Here is a 15853-nt window from a genome sequence, read left to right as displayed (position 1 = left end):
TGTTTTGATGTCGGTCTGGTCTGGTGAGGTACATGAAGATTTATATGGCTATAAAGGACATATACTTTATAGACAACATTCATGCTGAAACAGCGAAATACACTTCATGTCACCAATAGTTTATAATGAGTATCCCTTCATTTTGTTACTCCTCTCTCTCTCTCTTCTCTCTCTCTTTTTTGTCCTCCAGTTGTCTCCATATCAGGTTTATCATTAAACACAAGCCCTTTAATACCAAGGTTAAAACACAACATGAGGCTCTTCTCTTTTTAAAATATTTTAAAACAATATCATCTTTATCTTTAACTCCACATTGTTGGAAATGGACCTGTAAGTAAGCATTTCACTGCAAGTCTACACTTCTTGTGACAATTAAAATGTTATTTGATTGTATTCTAAACAATGGCTCATTTTAGAAGTCACAAGTTTTGCAACCAGCCGTCTTGCAATTAGACATGAACAATTATAGTTAAGTGCTACTGTCCCTCAGTAAATATAAAACATATAAATAAACAAGCAATATATGTGCCTTGTGCTGAAATTGCCACGGTAAAAACTATAATGCCCATATACCCAGGTGGTTGTCATAGTGACACATAAGGTGAGTTATTCCCACACAATATAAAGTGTTTATATAAATGCAATCATGAATGCCTTTTTCTCGTTATCTATCCCAGGGAGAATATAACTGAAAACAGACGTACCATCTTGCAGGCCCAAAGCGGTGTCCACAACAATTCCTGACCCAAAATCCAGATACACAGTTAAACATACAAACATACTAGTTACAGTAAAATATCAATACTGGTTCATAAAACCTACTGGAGCCAAAAACACTGGCTTTTCTGCAACACCTCCCCTGGAAGAAGAGAAGTTAGTGTCTTTATATTATTTCAGGTATAGGGCTGTCGACCAGAGAGTGGGTCGTCCTATCTACACTACAATAGGACCGAAGGGACTGCTCTGTCCAGTTAACACCCCCGCCACTCTTGTGTCTCACATGCCATGCAGCCCGGTCTCTTCCACCTTCCAGCCGGTGGAGTTCTTCCCAAACTTATAGACCAGCCGTCTACCGTCCACCCTATCCAGGATCTCTCTCTTGTAGTAGTATCTATAAGAGGGAGGCAGGAAGGAGAGCCACTGGTTAGTCTCATGACAAGACAATGGTTTATCACAGACATTTTATCATTGTTCTATCAATCTTCTAACGCCATCCTCAACTGGTTGACTCTATTAAGTTTGCTAGCCCCCAAAAGCCAAGCATGGTTGCTAGGATTGGGGTTTCCATGGTTAGTTGCCATGACGGTACTGCTATATCACCATGGTTTCCTACCTCATGGCGCGGCTGAGCTTCTCGTATGTCATGCTGCTGTTCTTCTTCTTCTGCCCCCACAGCTGGGCCACAGCCTCAGACTTGAGGAACTTGAAGACGCCCTCACTGCGGTCCTCCCACTTCATCAGTCCCTGGTTCTGGTTCAGCTCTGGGTGGATCAGGATGTCCCTAATGAACTCCCACAGGTGGGTCCCACGGGGCGCTATCGGGGGACAGGGGAGAGGAAGAGTTAGGTGTGTGTGAACAGCACAGGTGTGTGTGTGCTAAAGCAAGCAAGGATGAGGTAGAGCAGGTGTGTTTATGTTTGTATGTGTGTGTGCAAGCGTGTGTATGTGCATACTGTATGTGCGCGTGTGCACAGCATGTGTGTGTGTGTGTGTGTGTGTGTGTGTGTGTGTGTGTGTGTGTGTGTGTGTGTGTGTTCGTGCGTGCACGTGGTTAACAGACTATGACCTAAAAACACCTGTGATGTTTTGACTGTGGCTGTTTTCAGTACCCGATGCAAAATGTATGCTAATCACATTACTGATAAAACCATGCTTCTACAGAGCACCATTGAAAACAGTTGTTGACATTGATGTGTGTGTGTATGTGTGTGTGTGTGTGTGTGTGTGTGTGTGTATGTTAGAATGATAGGAGCCACTCACCATGTTTGCTCTTCTTGGAGGTCTGGTAGTGTCTGGGATCGTGGCTGTGTTTGGGAGGTCTTCCTCTGCCCCTCTTCATCATCTCTCCCCTCTCTGTCTTTATGTGCGTTTCTGTCAAACACAATGGTTCAGAAGTTTAGAATAACAGACTGGCTTTCAAAGAGACATGCACTTTAAAGGCTCACCCATCATACTCAACCACCACCGGAAGTTCAAGATTGTTAAGTCCACTTAGGAAAAGTTGTACTCACTGGCTATCTGAGGGTAGGAGAACTCTGGGTCGGAATCACTGCTCCTGGATTCTGGAGAGCTGGGGTTCTGGAAGCTGAACATTCCACCTGGGGGCAGGGAGAGAGGAGGGAATACACTTTCAATATGGCCGCTCCTTCATCCTGCCTTGATCGATGAATTAGGCCTTGGGCTCAGTGATACAGGCCAGACCAATCACATACTGATTCAGTGATGTGAGAAGAATTGGGGGAACAGAGATGAGAGGAGTGAGGACGGGTGGAGAGATGACAAATGAGAAGAAGAGAAAAGGGGGACACCACTCACCTGACGAGGAGCTGTGCATGCTGTCGGACTCGTATCCGTGGTCGCTGAGCGGCTTCATATTATTGAAGTTGAAGTTCTTGAAGACGTGTGAGAAGTCGTTGTAGCTGGTCTCCTTCACAACTGTAACAGTAACATCACAACGTAAACAAATGTGTCCATTTGACACTCAAGGCTTTGGTTTGTCAGTCTGAGATAGGAAGTGTGAAGAAGAGACAAGAGGATGTGTTTACCTTCATTTACTTCTACTGTGCTGAGCAGAGGAAAGTCTAGAAACTCATGCAGGAAGTTGTCCAGGAGCTTACAGGTCTCATTTAGATCTGGACCACAAAAATACATAATTAAATGACTGAATCATTACCAAATGCATGCTTCTGCTGTCGTTTTGAGGATCATCAATAATGTTTATTCAATTCACTTCTGTCAGATCCTTACCGTATTTGGCCTTGAGTTCCATCAGGCTTTGGTAGAGCTGAGCCCCGAGGGACATTCCAAACATGTTTAACAGCTGATCTCTGGTCAGTTGGCAGAGCGTGGATCCGTCCATGAAGCAGCAGGATAGGCTCAGTATGCTGGCATCAAACTTATTGCCCTCCACATAGAAGCTGATCCACTCCAACACGTTCTGCTTGCTCCAGTACTGAGGGTTCTGGTCATACCATTGAACTAGAGGGGGATACAGAGGAGGAAGGGGTGTTAGATTTGTGGAGTGAGTGTGTGTGTGTGTCATGTATGTTAGGCATGATGCTGTTCTTGTAAAATCACCATCCCTCTTTTGAGATTCAACAATCTGTCAATGAGCCATAAGAAACCTTGTCAATCTAACCACCCATTTAAACCACAAGATACTGACTAACTGGAGCCTTTCAATGAAGTGCCAAACCACACAAGAACCCAGCTCCTGATCTGTGAAACCTGAGTTTGTGGTTTAAGGGAGTCAGAACGCCTGTCTCTAGTTTATGTCTCCCCTGTGTCGTAAAACACTACCTCAACTACCTAAACAGTTCAAATCACAACTTATCACTGGCTAGGCCAGGGCAAGTAAAATAAAGCTTGAGGCATCTGAAAGATGAAAAACATTCCTCAATTTAAGACAAAACATTGTCCCAGTTAATGATTTAACAGCCTTCTAAATTAGGTCATTGCAAGGTTCAGCCAATCCCCTGTCTGTCTGGGAGTTTGGCTAAAGGACATATGTTTTACTATGGTCTTTGACTGAGTGTCTGCCAGGCTCAGTCAACAGACATGTCTCTTCCAGGGTGAGACAATGGGAAATATCCACAGACTTCACCAGCCAACAAGGTGACCAAAACTAAAGAACCGCTAAAACTCCTGACTGAATAAAGATACCCACAGAATCGATTACACACATCCACACTGTGGTTTCCCAGGTGATCAACACAAAAGTACATATCAAGGACTAAATTGTCCCACATGCTGATAACAAAGCAGAGAAAATTACACATCCTCCTTTTCTGTCAATCAGTTTAGGTGTATTTTTTCCCCTCTATAGATATCATAATGTTTTCACCTGCTAGGTGATTATAAAGAGGCATTGGTATAAGATACCTATAGCGCCCAGGTGACTGCAGATGAACATTTGTAGTTAGCTAAATCTGGTGCAATGCATCATTTTTCAGTATATTGAGACTTATGTTTTTGTTGTATAATAAAACATTTAATAAAATACAAAATAAGTATAAATAAGACTGTGTTCTCACCCAGTATGCTCGAGCTGCATGTGGAGAGGTCTGAGAGCTGCAGCAGGTCTCCTGTGGCGGGCAGAGACACGGTGGTGAGGCTGGGCTGCAGCGGCTGAGGCTGCAGGGGCTCGGAGCTTCCAGTGTGGTACATGGTCAAGTTGTCGTTGGTCAGGATCCTACAAAGCTCACTGGCAGACGACATGGGCTCTCTGCAACCAGGAGAGAAACACATTTATGTACAGTCAGGATGCTGTTTGTGGATATAGATGAATTAACAAATATAATAATTATATTAAGATGGTTGGTAGTATAGTTGCTGTAACCAGGAGATAATTGAGTGAGCCATTTGATGCATGTAGAAGGATGATCAACATTAAACATTTGTAAATTGATGTGACAGTAAAACTTTTCACCCATGCCTTATTGTATTCACTGTTTGAAGTGGGTCATGAATGCAACATCTTTGGCTGTGTGTGAATACACACCAGTCTTTGTTTTCTTTCCTCTGCTGTGGATTAATATAAACTGACTTTCCCCAATATTTTACAGATATGTCAACATAAATTGGATCAATCAATTGGAGATTTCTTCAAAACATGCTGCAAAGGTTCATGTGACCTCAGACACAAGCAACCACCCCATCACTCCCCAAAGAGCACCTCCACTTCCGCACGTACCTGATTCTGACGCAACCGACAGGCAGCGATGAGAATGTGTTAGATCAATAATAATCCACTGTTTGTTTTAGAGTCCAGTGTTTGTGATTCACTCCAAGAGTTCGTCAATATACTCCACGGTTTATCTCCTTCTCTACCTTGTCTCTCTCCTTTTATTTCTCTCGCTCTAGTTTCATAGATACACCTGCCGCTGGATATACCTGTGTAAGGCTTTATACTCTAGAAAGACATGTGGGAGGGGCCAGGTGAGCGCTAACTCAGAGGGGGAATTCCATGCTCCTTTTAAACCATGGCTCACACCCCCCTCTCTCACCCCACTCTCCCTCCTCTTCTCTCACCCTCCCTCTCTCCGAGAACTGTGAAAAACAAAAGAAACCTACCCTCCCGCTATACTTTCTCTTAGCCCCCTCCCTTCTCTCCATGGTGAAGCTCAGGAGCATTGGTGGGTGTGTTGAATGGAAAGGCAAGACAGAAGAATGGGGTAAAATGGAGGGAGAGTTGAAGGGGTGAGAGAGGATGAGCAGATGGGGTGGAATGGAGTGGGAGTGGAACGGGTGAGAGAGAGGACGAGAGGATGGGGTGGAATGGAGTGGGAGTTGAACGGGGGAGAGAGAGGACGAGAGGATGGGGTGGAATGGAGTGGGAGTTGAACGGGGAGAGAGAGGACGAGAGGATGGGGTGGAATGGAGTGGGAGTTGAACGGGTGAGAGAGAGGACGAGAGGATGGGGTGGAATGGAGTGGGAGTTGAACGGGTGAGAGAGAGGACGAGAGGATGGGTGGAATGGAGTGGGAGTTGAACGGGTGAGAGAGAGGACGAGAGGATGGGGTGGAATGGAGAGACGAGAGGATGGGTGGAATGGATGGGAGTTGAACGGGTGAGAGAGAGGACGAGAGGATGGGGTGGAATGGAGTGGGAGTTGAACGGGTGAGAGAGAGGACGAGAGGATGGGGTGGTGGTGGTGAGAGTGAGGGGGCTGTTGTGAGTCTAAGAACAGAACTACAGGATGATGTCACTGTAAACATTCCTAATTAATCAACAGTCATGGTTGATCTAGTTTGTTTTATTATGTAATAGCCACCATCGCTGTCACCTCTTTGTTTATCTCTAAGGAATTAAGTAATTTGTTCCATTATTTACTGTTGACACTGACTCTGAAGCTTCCCCAGTCCTCTCAGTAACATTATCTCCTGTTTCAGTTTGGCCGAGTGGACTGGTTCAGCCAGCTCCACACGTTTACCCAACGGCAGGACCTATCACTGCAAGTCACTCACTCAATACGGTTACCATAACGCAGGTTCAGTTGCCATAATCACTTTTATTCACCAAGTGCATTCACAGTTACCAGGAATACTGTTGACCTGGTGAAATAATTCTGCCACAATAAACAGAATATACACAATATAATGACATACACAATATGTACAGACAGAGTATATAGACAAGAATTTACACATATAAACACTGTAAACTAAAATACGACAGACTACAGTGTAAACACTATAAACTACACTTTAAATTATGCATGTAAAAGGTGTATAAGCAAAACAATTTTACAGAATGATGTGCAATGGGGGGCATATATGCGTTAAGAGCCAGTCCGTGGCAGGGTGCAAAGTGGCAGAGAGTGCAAACAGGCAAATGTGCAGTTGTAGGATAATAGTGCAGGGTCATTTGTTTGTGATTGGCTTTGTTTGCAGAGGTCATAGTGGGTGGTGGCAGAGATGTGTTGTAGACTAGGCCAGTAAGGCTGAGTAGGCAAACTGTGTCAGTTCCCACAGTTTGCTGCCTGGCTGTTTCATCATCCTAAAGTCGCGAAGCTCCATTACACTCTGTTGCTGCTCACMCTAAGCCCTACAATACTTAGTACTGGGATCACTGCTATACAAGCTAACCCAGAAGCAATCCTCAGGCGATGCCATCTACCTCAGAAACTCAAGCCAAATTAATTTAGTAGTTTAGTCTGTTTCTGTTTCTTGAAACACGACCTTAATCCTATATGATTTTCTGGTTATACAGGTGTAATATGTTGGGGTGCAGCATCTTGAGTACATTCTAACTGGAAGCTACTGAGACATGGAACTAAGGGTGTTGTCTAATTAATAACTGGCTCCCGGTCAATGTGTCATTAGATGAAACTGCATCTGGATCAAAGAGAGCTGAACCTAAGGTGTAATCATAATGATACATAAGAAACTCAAAATCACCATCTTTGGTAAAGGAGAAGACCAAGAAGTCAGAATCACTTTCCTTAAATGTATCCATAATGGAAAGGAAGTTGCCTTAGTTAATGTGTATGCTCCAAATTCATATGATCCTAAGTTTTTAGATTTTTCTTAACAGCACATTGTTAGAATTAACTGAATTCCAAATGGTTATTGGGACAGACATGAATGCCATTCTTCACATGCGTGACAATTTTAATAAGACCATCTACAATCCACAGGCAACCAAGGCACTCCAACATACAGTATGCTCTCTGATTACAACCTTATTGATGCCTGGCAAGCTCATAACTGTAAGAGTACACTTTCTATTCAAAAAGGCACAAAGAATTTTCCCGAATCGATTTCGTACTATTATCATCATGCGTATTACTGCCAGATACACATTTTAGAATCTACTAAAAGAGCCTCAATATGGCACTGTAATGTTTCCTTACTACAAAATCCTACTTTCTGTTAAGAATTTGAAAATAAATTGAATGAATTCATAATGACTATCAAAAAGTTGATGATCCTCAGATTTTATGGTGACACCATTAAATGTTTTATTAAAAACAGTGCAACTGCATTTGCATCTGTGCTGAATAAATCACAATTAAATAAGATAGCAGAATTGGAAGGTTATTTGAGGATAATTGTTTTTAAACAAACTTTGGTCTGGATGTATCAGTTTGGGTAAGTAAGTTTTGAGACGGAACAACAGAATTTTTGGAAATAGTTTAATCTGTTTTTTAAAAATCAAAGATAGGGGGCGATAGTGAGAGCACTGGGGGGCGTCTTTACCTTTTTTTTTACAATTGCGAAATTACTACTGTATTTACACCCCTTCCAAATGAACCTTTGTGAACGGCTGTGTGAACAGTGGACCTAAGCTTCATCAGAAACCAAAGCTCCTTATCGCTCAATAAAGACACTCGGTTTGTCATCATGGGGTATTGTGTGTAGATTGATGAGGATTTGTTTTATTTAACGTGTCTAGGACTGGGGTTCCGCCAACAGCCAACAGCCAATGAAATTGCAGGGCGCCAAATACAAATCAACAGAAATCTCATAAATCAAATTTCTCAAACATACAAGTATTAGGCACCATTTTAAAAATACAATTCTCGTTAATCCAGACACAGTCTGATTTCAAAAATGCTTTACAGCGAAAGCTCCACAAATGATTATGTTAGGTCAACCACCAAGTCACAGAAAAACCCAGCCATTTTTCCCGCCAAAGAGAGGAGTCACAAAAAGCACAAATAGAGATAAAATGAATCACTAACCTTTGATGATCTTCATCAGATGACACTCATAGGACTTCATGTTACACAATACATGTATGTTTTGTTCGATAAAGTGCATATTTATATCCAAAAATCTAATTTTACATTGGTGTGTTATGTTCAGTAGTTCAAAAACATGCTATGATTTTGCAGAGAGCCACATGAATTCACAAAAATACTCATTATGAATGTTGATGAAAATTAAAGTGTTATGCATGGAACTTTAGATACACTTCTCCTTAATGCAACCGCTGTGTCAGATTTCAAAAAAACTTTACGGAAAAAGCATAATCTGAGAACGGCGCTCAGAGCCCAAACCAGCCAAAAGAAATATCCGCCATGTTGCACCGTCAACATTAGTCTGAAATACCATTATAAATATTCARTTACCTTTGATGATCTTCATCAGAATGCACTCCCAGGAATCGCAGTTCCACAATAAATGTTTGTTTTGTTCGATAATGTCCATAATTTATGTCCATTTATGTCAAAATAGCTTATTTTGTTAGGGCATTTGGTAAACAAATCCAAAAGCGCGTTCAGGTCCAGTCGGACGAAAAGTTCAAAAAGTTATATTACAGGTCAAAGAAACTTGTCAAACTAAGTATAGAATCAATCTTTAGGATGTTTTTATCTTAAATGTTCAGTAATGTTTCAACCGGAGAATTCAATTGTCTGTAGAAAAGCAATGGAACGAGAGATACCTCTCATGTGAAATGCGTGTGACTGAGAACGAGGCTGCTGGCAGACCCCTTAGTCAAACAGCTCCCATCCGGCCCCCCTTCACATGAGAAGCCTGAAACAACGTTCTAAAGACGATTGACATCTAGTYGAAGCCMTAGGAAGTGCAARATAACCCATATCCCACTGTGWATTCGATAGGGGCTGAGTAAAAAAACTACAAACCTCCGATTTCCCACTTCCTGTTTGGATTTTTTCTCGGGTTTTTGCCTGCCATATGAGTTCTGTTATACTCACAGACATCATTCAAACAGTTTTAGAAACTTCAGAGTGTTTTCTATCCAATARTAATAATKATTTGCATATATTAGCATCTGGGACTGAGTAGGAGGCAGTTCACTCTGGGCACGCTATTCATCCAAAAGTGAAAATGCTGCCCCCTATCCCAAAGAAGTTTTTAACAATTTTAGAATAAGGCTGTAACGTAACAAAATGTGGAAAAAGTCAAGGAGTCTGAATACTTTCCGAATGCACTGTATGTATATATATTTTTTGAGTGTCAGCCTATGGGTACTTGTGGTATAAACTAAGTGTGTAAATTGAAATTAATATTGTTCCTGTAACGCCCCACCCACCCCCAAAAAATTACAAGGCAAATAAAAACAAAAAGAAAACTTAACCGAAAATTGGGCACAGAGCAGAGACAGTTGAGTTGTTTGACTTTAGGCTGAATGGACCCTGGATCCTGTCGGCAATTAGTGGGACAATAAACCATTCCGCAAATAGATGTAATCATTTGATTGTGTGCTGTAGAGCCTGGTTAAGGTGTGTGTTTGGTGTTGTGGTTTTCAGTGCAGTCGGCAGGGGACTGTGGGTTGTTGTGGTTCACTGTCACCTCCTAGTGTCTGACAAAGTCAATGCATGGATGGGATTCTTCAGAGCAAAGACTGAGGCCTGAGTATCTTAGCTCATATCATTCAAAGGGTGATAATGGTTTAAGTTCTACATAATGCATGTGCATCATTTATTTTCCTTGGAAAGGGGTCTTAAAGTACAAGGTTTGAGTGAGGTAAGGCTTTGACTTTAAAGGACAAATATTATCATTGCCTTACTGAGTAAACAGATAAGAGACTCTATAAATAGCATTTCCCGTCACAGTATCGGCATGTTGTCAGTATACAATGGCTTTATTCGAGTTTTATCAGAGTTTATAGAATCAATAAATCATCAGAGATCTTCTAGTTAAGAGTCTATGGTTATAACCGGACAGGTGTTGTTTTGTAACGTCTTTGACCTCTTTAGTGATCTCACCTGATAACCTCTACCATAATTTCCCCAAAATGTCATAACGCCTATTAGGCCCCTCGCCTTCCTTTCCTATCCATGGTAAAATGGAAACCCGGGCTGTCGGCAGGAATGTTGTTGGACTGGTTGGTGTAGAGACATAGGCTTTCATGACTTGTAGTTTCATGCCTTGAAGGCTCACTGGTGTGGTGTCAACCGGATAAATTCCATCACTTGTTGTCAGTCTCCTTTTTCTTGCCTTTGCCATTACTCACTGCTACTGTCACTGCTAGTGAGGCTGGGTTGGGTGTGGGTGTGTGTGTGTGTAAGGTCTCATAGTCTTACTGAAGAATTAGACGTTCATCCACATTCTCCAAATATTAAATTTCAAAGTCTCTCCAAATGTCAAATAAGTTTAGGCACTCATTGCGAATGGTTAAGGTGAGGGTTAAGGTTTGTGATAGGGTTAAAACATTACATTTAGGCACTCATTCCAAATGGTTAAGATACAGGTTAAGGTTTGGGATAGGGATAAAACCCCAAAGTAAAAAACAGTCATGAGTCATGTGATTAAGCCTATGCAACAACCCCATCCACAATGCTCCTAGTGGCTGGTTTTGAAGGCATTTTGCGACGTCCTCAGGACATGGATAGACAACCAATTTCGGCGACCTGCCTGCAGGCTCTAGTTTTATCTTGATTATTGTCCAGCCATGTGGTCAAGTGCTGCAAAGAAAGACCTTGTTAAGATGCAGCTGGCCAAGAACAGAGCGGCACGACTTGACTGTAAGGTCTAAACCTGACTTTGATTTGATTAATTACTGAACAATTTCAAAGATGTTACTGAGTTACAGTTCATATAAGGAAATCAGTCAATTTAAATAAATTTATTAGGTCGTAATCTATGGATTTCACATGACTGGGCAGGGGTGCAGCCATGGGTGGGCCTTGAAGGGCATAGGTCCACCAAAAAGGGGTTTGTTACAGACATAAATACTCCTCACTTTCATCAGCTGTCCGTGTGGCTCGTCTCAGACGATCCCGCAGATGAAGAATTCGAATGTGGAGGTCCTGGGCTGGTGTGGTTACATGTGGTCTGTGGTTGTGAGGCCGGTTGGACGTACTGCCAAACTCTTTAAAACGACGTTGGAGGCGGCTTATGGTAGAGAAATTAACATATTTTCTGACAACAGCTCTGGTGGACATTCTTGCAGTCAGCATGCCAATCCCTCAAAACTTGAGACATCTGTTCTGCTCTACTACCTCTTAACTCAGCTATGGGAAGCGTGCAACTACCACCCATGATCCAAGTGAAGAAACAAATCACCTACATTACCATATCCCCCTCTATTTCACACTAGTTGCAGGAATAACTACTTAGAAACCTTTCAAAAGATACATAAAGACATAAAAAGATGGCCCACTATGGCCACTTCTTTGCATGCTAGAATCTCAATTATTAAAATGAATGTCATCCCCTCGTATCAATTTTATGAGTTCCATGCTACCACTGCCTCCTACTATAGACTATTGGTCTAAACTTGACTCTGTCATGAAGAAGTTCATTTGGGGGAGAAAAGACACAACAGATTAAATATGCAACACTACAGAGAACAAAAGCATCAGGTGGACTTGCAGTTCCAAATCTAAAATTGTATCTCCTATCATTCCAAATTCATTTTCTGAAGACCTGGTTAAACCCAGAGGCTTCTGTTCCTTGGCATGCTGAACAAAAGTCAATAGTTTCACCAATTAGATTACAATATTTATTATTTTCTGGATTGACTCCTAAAAAATGTGCCTTATTGTTTGGACCCATTATAGCAGACTCAGTAAATGTGTGGAAAGCTACAGAAAAACATATGAGACCTAATCTTAAATGGCATTCATACTCTCCAATATGGCTCTCAAATAATAATTATTAGCCTGTAAAAAAACATTTAAATCAGATTCTTGGTCTAAGAAGGGTATTTATACTTTATCTATTGTCAATTAATTCTAGCACAAAAACCATTAACCCTATCCACTGTATGGAAAAATGATTTTACACTTGCTGAGAGACAAATAAATTGGGAGAGAGTATGCAAACATATACCTGGATCATATAGAAACCCCAATCACCAATGTTTTTTATTTATTTTTGCCATAGAACCTATCTAACATCACATGGTATTAGTCCATCACCATTATGTGAGTTCTGCACCACAGGGGACCTTGGTACTTTTCAGCATGTGCTGTGGAAATGCCCGGGGGTGGTTGAATTCTGGGGGAAAGTCAACGATGTCATCTCTGTACTTATCACAAAGCAACATCACTATTGGATCTAATGGCAGAATTTAATCTGACTCTGATTTGCACTTGTCAGTACGCCAATGGAGAGTGTGGTTGGCAGGAACTACAGATGCTAAGAAAATGATTGTACATTGGTGGATTCCACCTCATCAGTTACCATTGCAACAATGGCTGCTCACATTTAAGGAAATTGTAGTTCTGGAGCTCTCCACGGCCAGAATCCACAGGGCCAAGTTGTCGTCTCTGGAGCAGCGGACATCTATGAACTCTTAACCAATGGGCATTTACATTCCTGAATGTGTATCAATAGTTTGTGACTATTTCTGAGGCTATATGATGTATTGTTCAGTAGATTTACTATGTAATATATATATGTGCCKTTTGTATATATGTGCCCTTTGTTCACCATGGTGCTGTCTATTATTGTTACAATGTCCGTTGGTGCGTGTGAGTACCTGTGCTGTGTGTTTTGGTTTGCGTGCCCTTGTGGATTGCCAGATGATTACGGGTCTCGTCCCGTGTGTTAATCAATGCGCGCGTGTGTATTTATTCGAGGTACTCCTCGCTCTTTTGTTTGGGTTTCAACCCTGTGTTTTTGTTACGTGTTTGTTTGGTCTTCGTCCCCGTGCCCTTACCCGGCACGTCGTAATTTGGGGCGTAATAAAAAACCCTATCACGCATTCCTGCGCCTGTCTCCCGAATCATTGTTACCAACGTGAGTGTAAATATACATTTTTTTTTCTCATTATTTATTTGACATGCTATCAGATTGCCGGTAGGGGGTTGTGGGGATTCAAAAATAGATCTATAAATGTATTGTATGAATCCTATGAATTGAAATAATAGAAACTTCATGTAAAAAAAAGAAGAAGAGTTGAGGAAAGACTGACTACATGAGTTATTATTTTTATAAGAAGCATTAATGTGTTGAAAATTACTAATTGTTTGCATAGTCAACTTACACACAGCTCTAATACACACACTTACCCCATCAGACATGCCACCAGTGGTCTTTTCACAGCCCCCAAATCCAGAACAAATTCAAGAAAGCTTACAGCATTATAGAGCCATTATTGCATGGAACTCCCTTCCACCTCATATTGCGCAAATGAACGAAAGACCTGGTTTTAAAAAACAGATAAAGCAACATTTCACGGCACAACACCTCTCCCCTATTTGACCTATATTTTGGGATGTATGTATTCAGTGTTGATTTTAGCATGTAAATCTTGGTGGGGGAATTTTTTTTTGAAGTGGGATGCCTCAAAGTCACTACAATACACAGCACTAAACAATACATCAATTGCACTATAATGGTGACAAACAGTGCCCACAAACTGTTAGGGCCTACATAAAGCTGTCCCAACATCTTACCACTGCTACACCTGGCTATCAGCGGAGCCTTGTCTGGCAGCGAAACAGTTCATTCAGCATCATTTACTTCCTTTTAGAAAAACATAGCTGACATGGCTGACTTGCTTAAGCAAATGTGGTTTCTAATGACAATTGAGGTGTACAAACTATGGCATAAGCGGACGACAAGCAGATAAGAGGCAATCCGTAATTTCGATTAAGAAATTAAAGAGTGAGCTAGGACGGACGTAGTCAATATAACTATTTGTTTAGCACTTATGAAAAGTACAGCGACAGAATTCAGAACATGGGCCGTTCTTACGGTGTTTTCCCTGTACACCAAGTCAGAACTGTCAGATAAATAAAAAGGGCATATAAGCAGACAATGAAAGCTCTTACAATATTCAATGATTACATTTCTCTAAAACAGGTTATAGGCTACATGTGCACCACCAAGTCAGAACAGTAGGTGAAATTAAGAGGGGTAAATATACCTAATTATTAGGGTGAGGCACATGGGCTACTCATATCTTACTACACAACATACACTTAGTATTACTTAACTACAGTATACTGTACATATCTCCCTGGCATATTATCATTTATGCAGCATACAATACATACAATACATCTTTGGACTCACCTTGTTGTGCTCACTTGAACAGGAAGATGGCGCGGCGGTCCTTCGTGGGCAAATTTTGTCACCAAAGTCTGGCATCTTCTGGATTTATGGTGCTTTCAAAACAACTGGAAACTGAAAAAAAACAAGGCTGAATCATGATGATGTCATTGATCTTCAYGMCGTAGCTCTAGAAAGAGGCTGGATTTACAATTCCGAGTTTGATGACCATTCAAAACGTATTTTCACAGTCGGACCTCATTTATTCCTGACTTCCCAGTTTTCTTGAACTCATTGAAGTCAAGTTTTCTCAGTTTCGAGTTAACAGTWGTTTTGAGRGTGGCACAAATCATGCTTTATTGACAAAGTGCCCCGTAATCCCAGATATGGGACCACACAGCCACTGTCACTGATTCCTTCCAAACCACTCATTGTTGAATTTGCGATTTCCAACTTGTTGTGCAATGTTTATATCTAATGGCCGATGAGCACCGACACATTATATCTATAATTTCTCTTCATACCATAAGGATTAAAAAGGATTTGCCAGTAGATTGTCGACTTGATTCATGATGATGACCGCTAGCTAAGATTTTGAAAGTATGATGTTGACATGATCAGTCCAATCAAAGCTACTGCACATATAACATGATTTGACGTCATTTTATCTGTGGCCAATGATCTTGAGTCTTCTTGGATGGGCACGTCTAATGTAACTCTATGGCAGCACCCAAGGGGCTAGAATTTTTGATGTCTACCCTTTTACTTGGTGGTGACGTAGTGTCCCCATGAGTGACAGAACACTGAGCCAATCACAACGCAGCGCTCTGTATTTTCTTTTGGCTTGCCTCACCACCACAGAAAGCACTGCGCTAGACATAAACACCTGCATTTTGGAGATGCCTTACTCAAGAAAACAAAAAAGACCATGTTTGTATGCGGCTTTATTATCTCAATTATATGTTTTTTTAAACATTATTTGCAAACTGATATGTGACACATATTAATGCCAAAATAACATGCAAAACAGGCAAGTTGTATATATATATATWTTTTTTTWATGTGGGGCTCTGCCCCACCTGCCCTGAAGGACGGGTCACGACTCTATGGCTGCAGGTGGCCTAGTGGTTAGGGCGTTGGGCCAGTAACCAAGAGATTGCGCGATCAAATCCCTGAGCTAACAAGGTTAAATATGTTGTTCTGTGTCTGAACAAGGCAGT

At 41.4% G+C, this 15853-nt stretch overlaps 1 protein-coding gene across 1 annotated transcript; it reads right to left on the bottom strand.

Moving 5' to 3' along the window:
- Nucleotides 1–360: 360 nt before the first annotated feature.
- Nucleotides 361–5097, bottom strand: LOC111970347 (ETS-related transcription factor Elf-3). The gene is made up of 9 exons (XM_023997029.2): nt 4913–5097; nt 4254–4444; nt 2968–3198; nt 2766–2852; nt 2536–2655; nt 2232–2318; nt 1981–2091; nt 1334–1535; nt 361–1111 (listed from the first exon to the last, which is right to left on the bottom strand). The coding sequence occupies exons 2-9, from the start codon at nt 4435–4437 to the stop codon at nt 997–999; spliced, it is 1137 nt and encodes a 378-aa protein (XP_023852797.1). The 5' UTR covers nt 4438–4444; nt 4913–5097; the 3' UTR covers nt 361–996.
- Nucleotides 5098–15853: the final 10756 nt, after the last annotated feature.

The sequence above is a fragment of the Salvelinus sp. IW2-2015 genome, linkage group LG11, assembly GCF_002910315.2.
Source record: "Salvelinus sp. IW2-2015 linkage group LG11, ASM291031v2, whole genome shotgun sequence".
NCBI lineage: Eukaryota > Metazoa > Chordata > Actinopteri > Salmoniformes > Salmonidae > Salvelinus > Salvelinus sp. IW2-2015.
The sequence above is the reverse complement of the archived record's forward strand: the minus strand, read 5'-3'. Positions and strand labels throughout refer to the sequence as shown.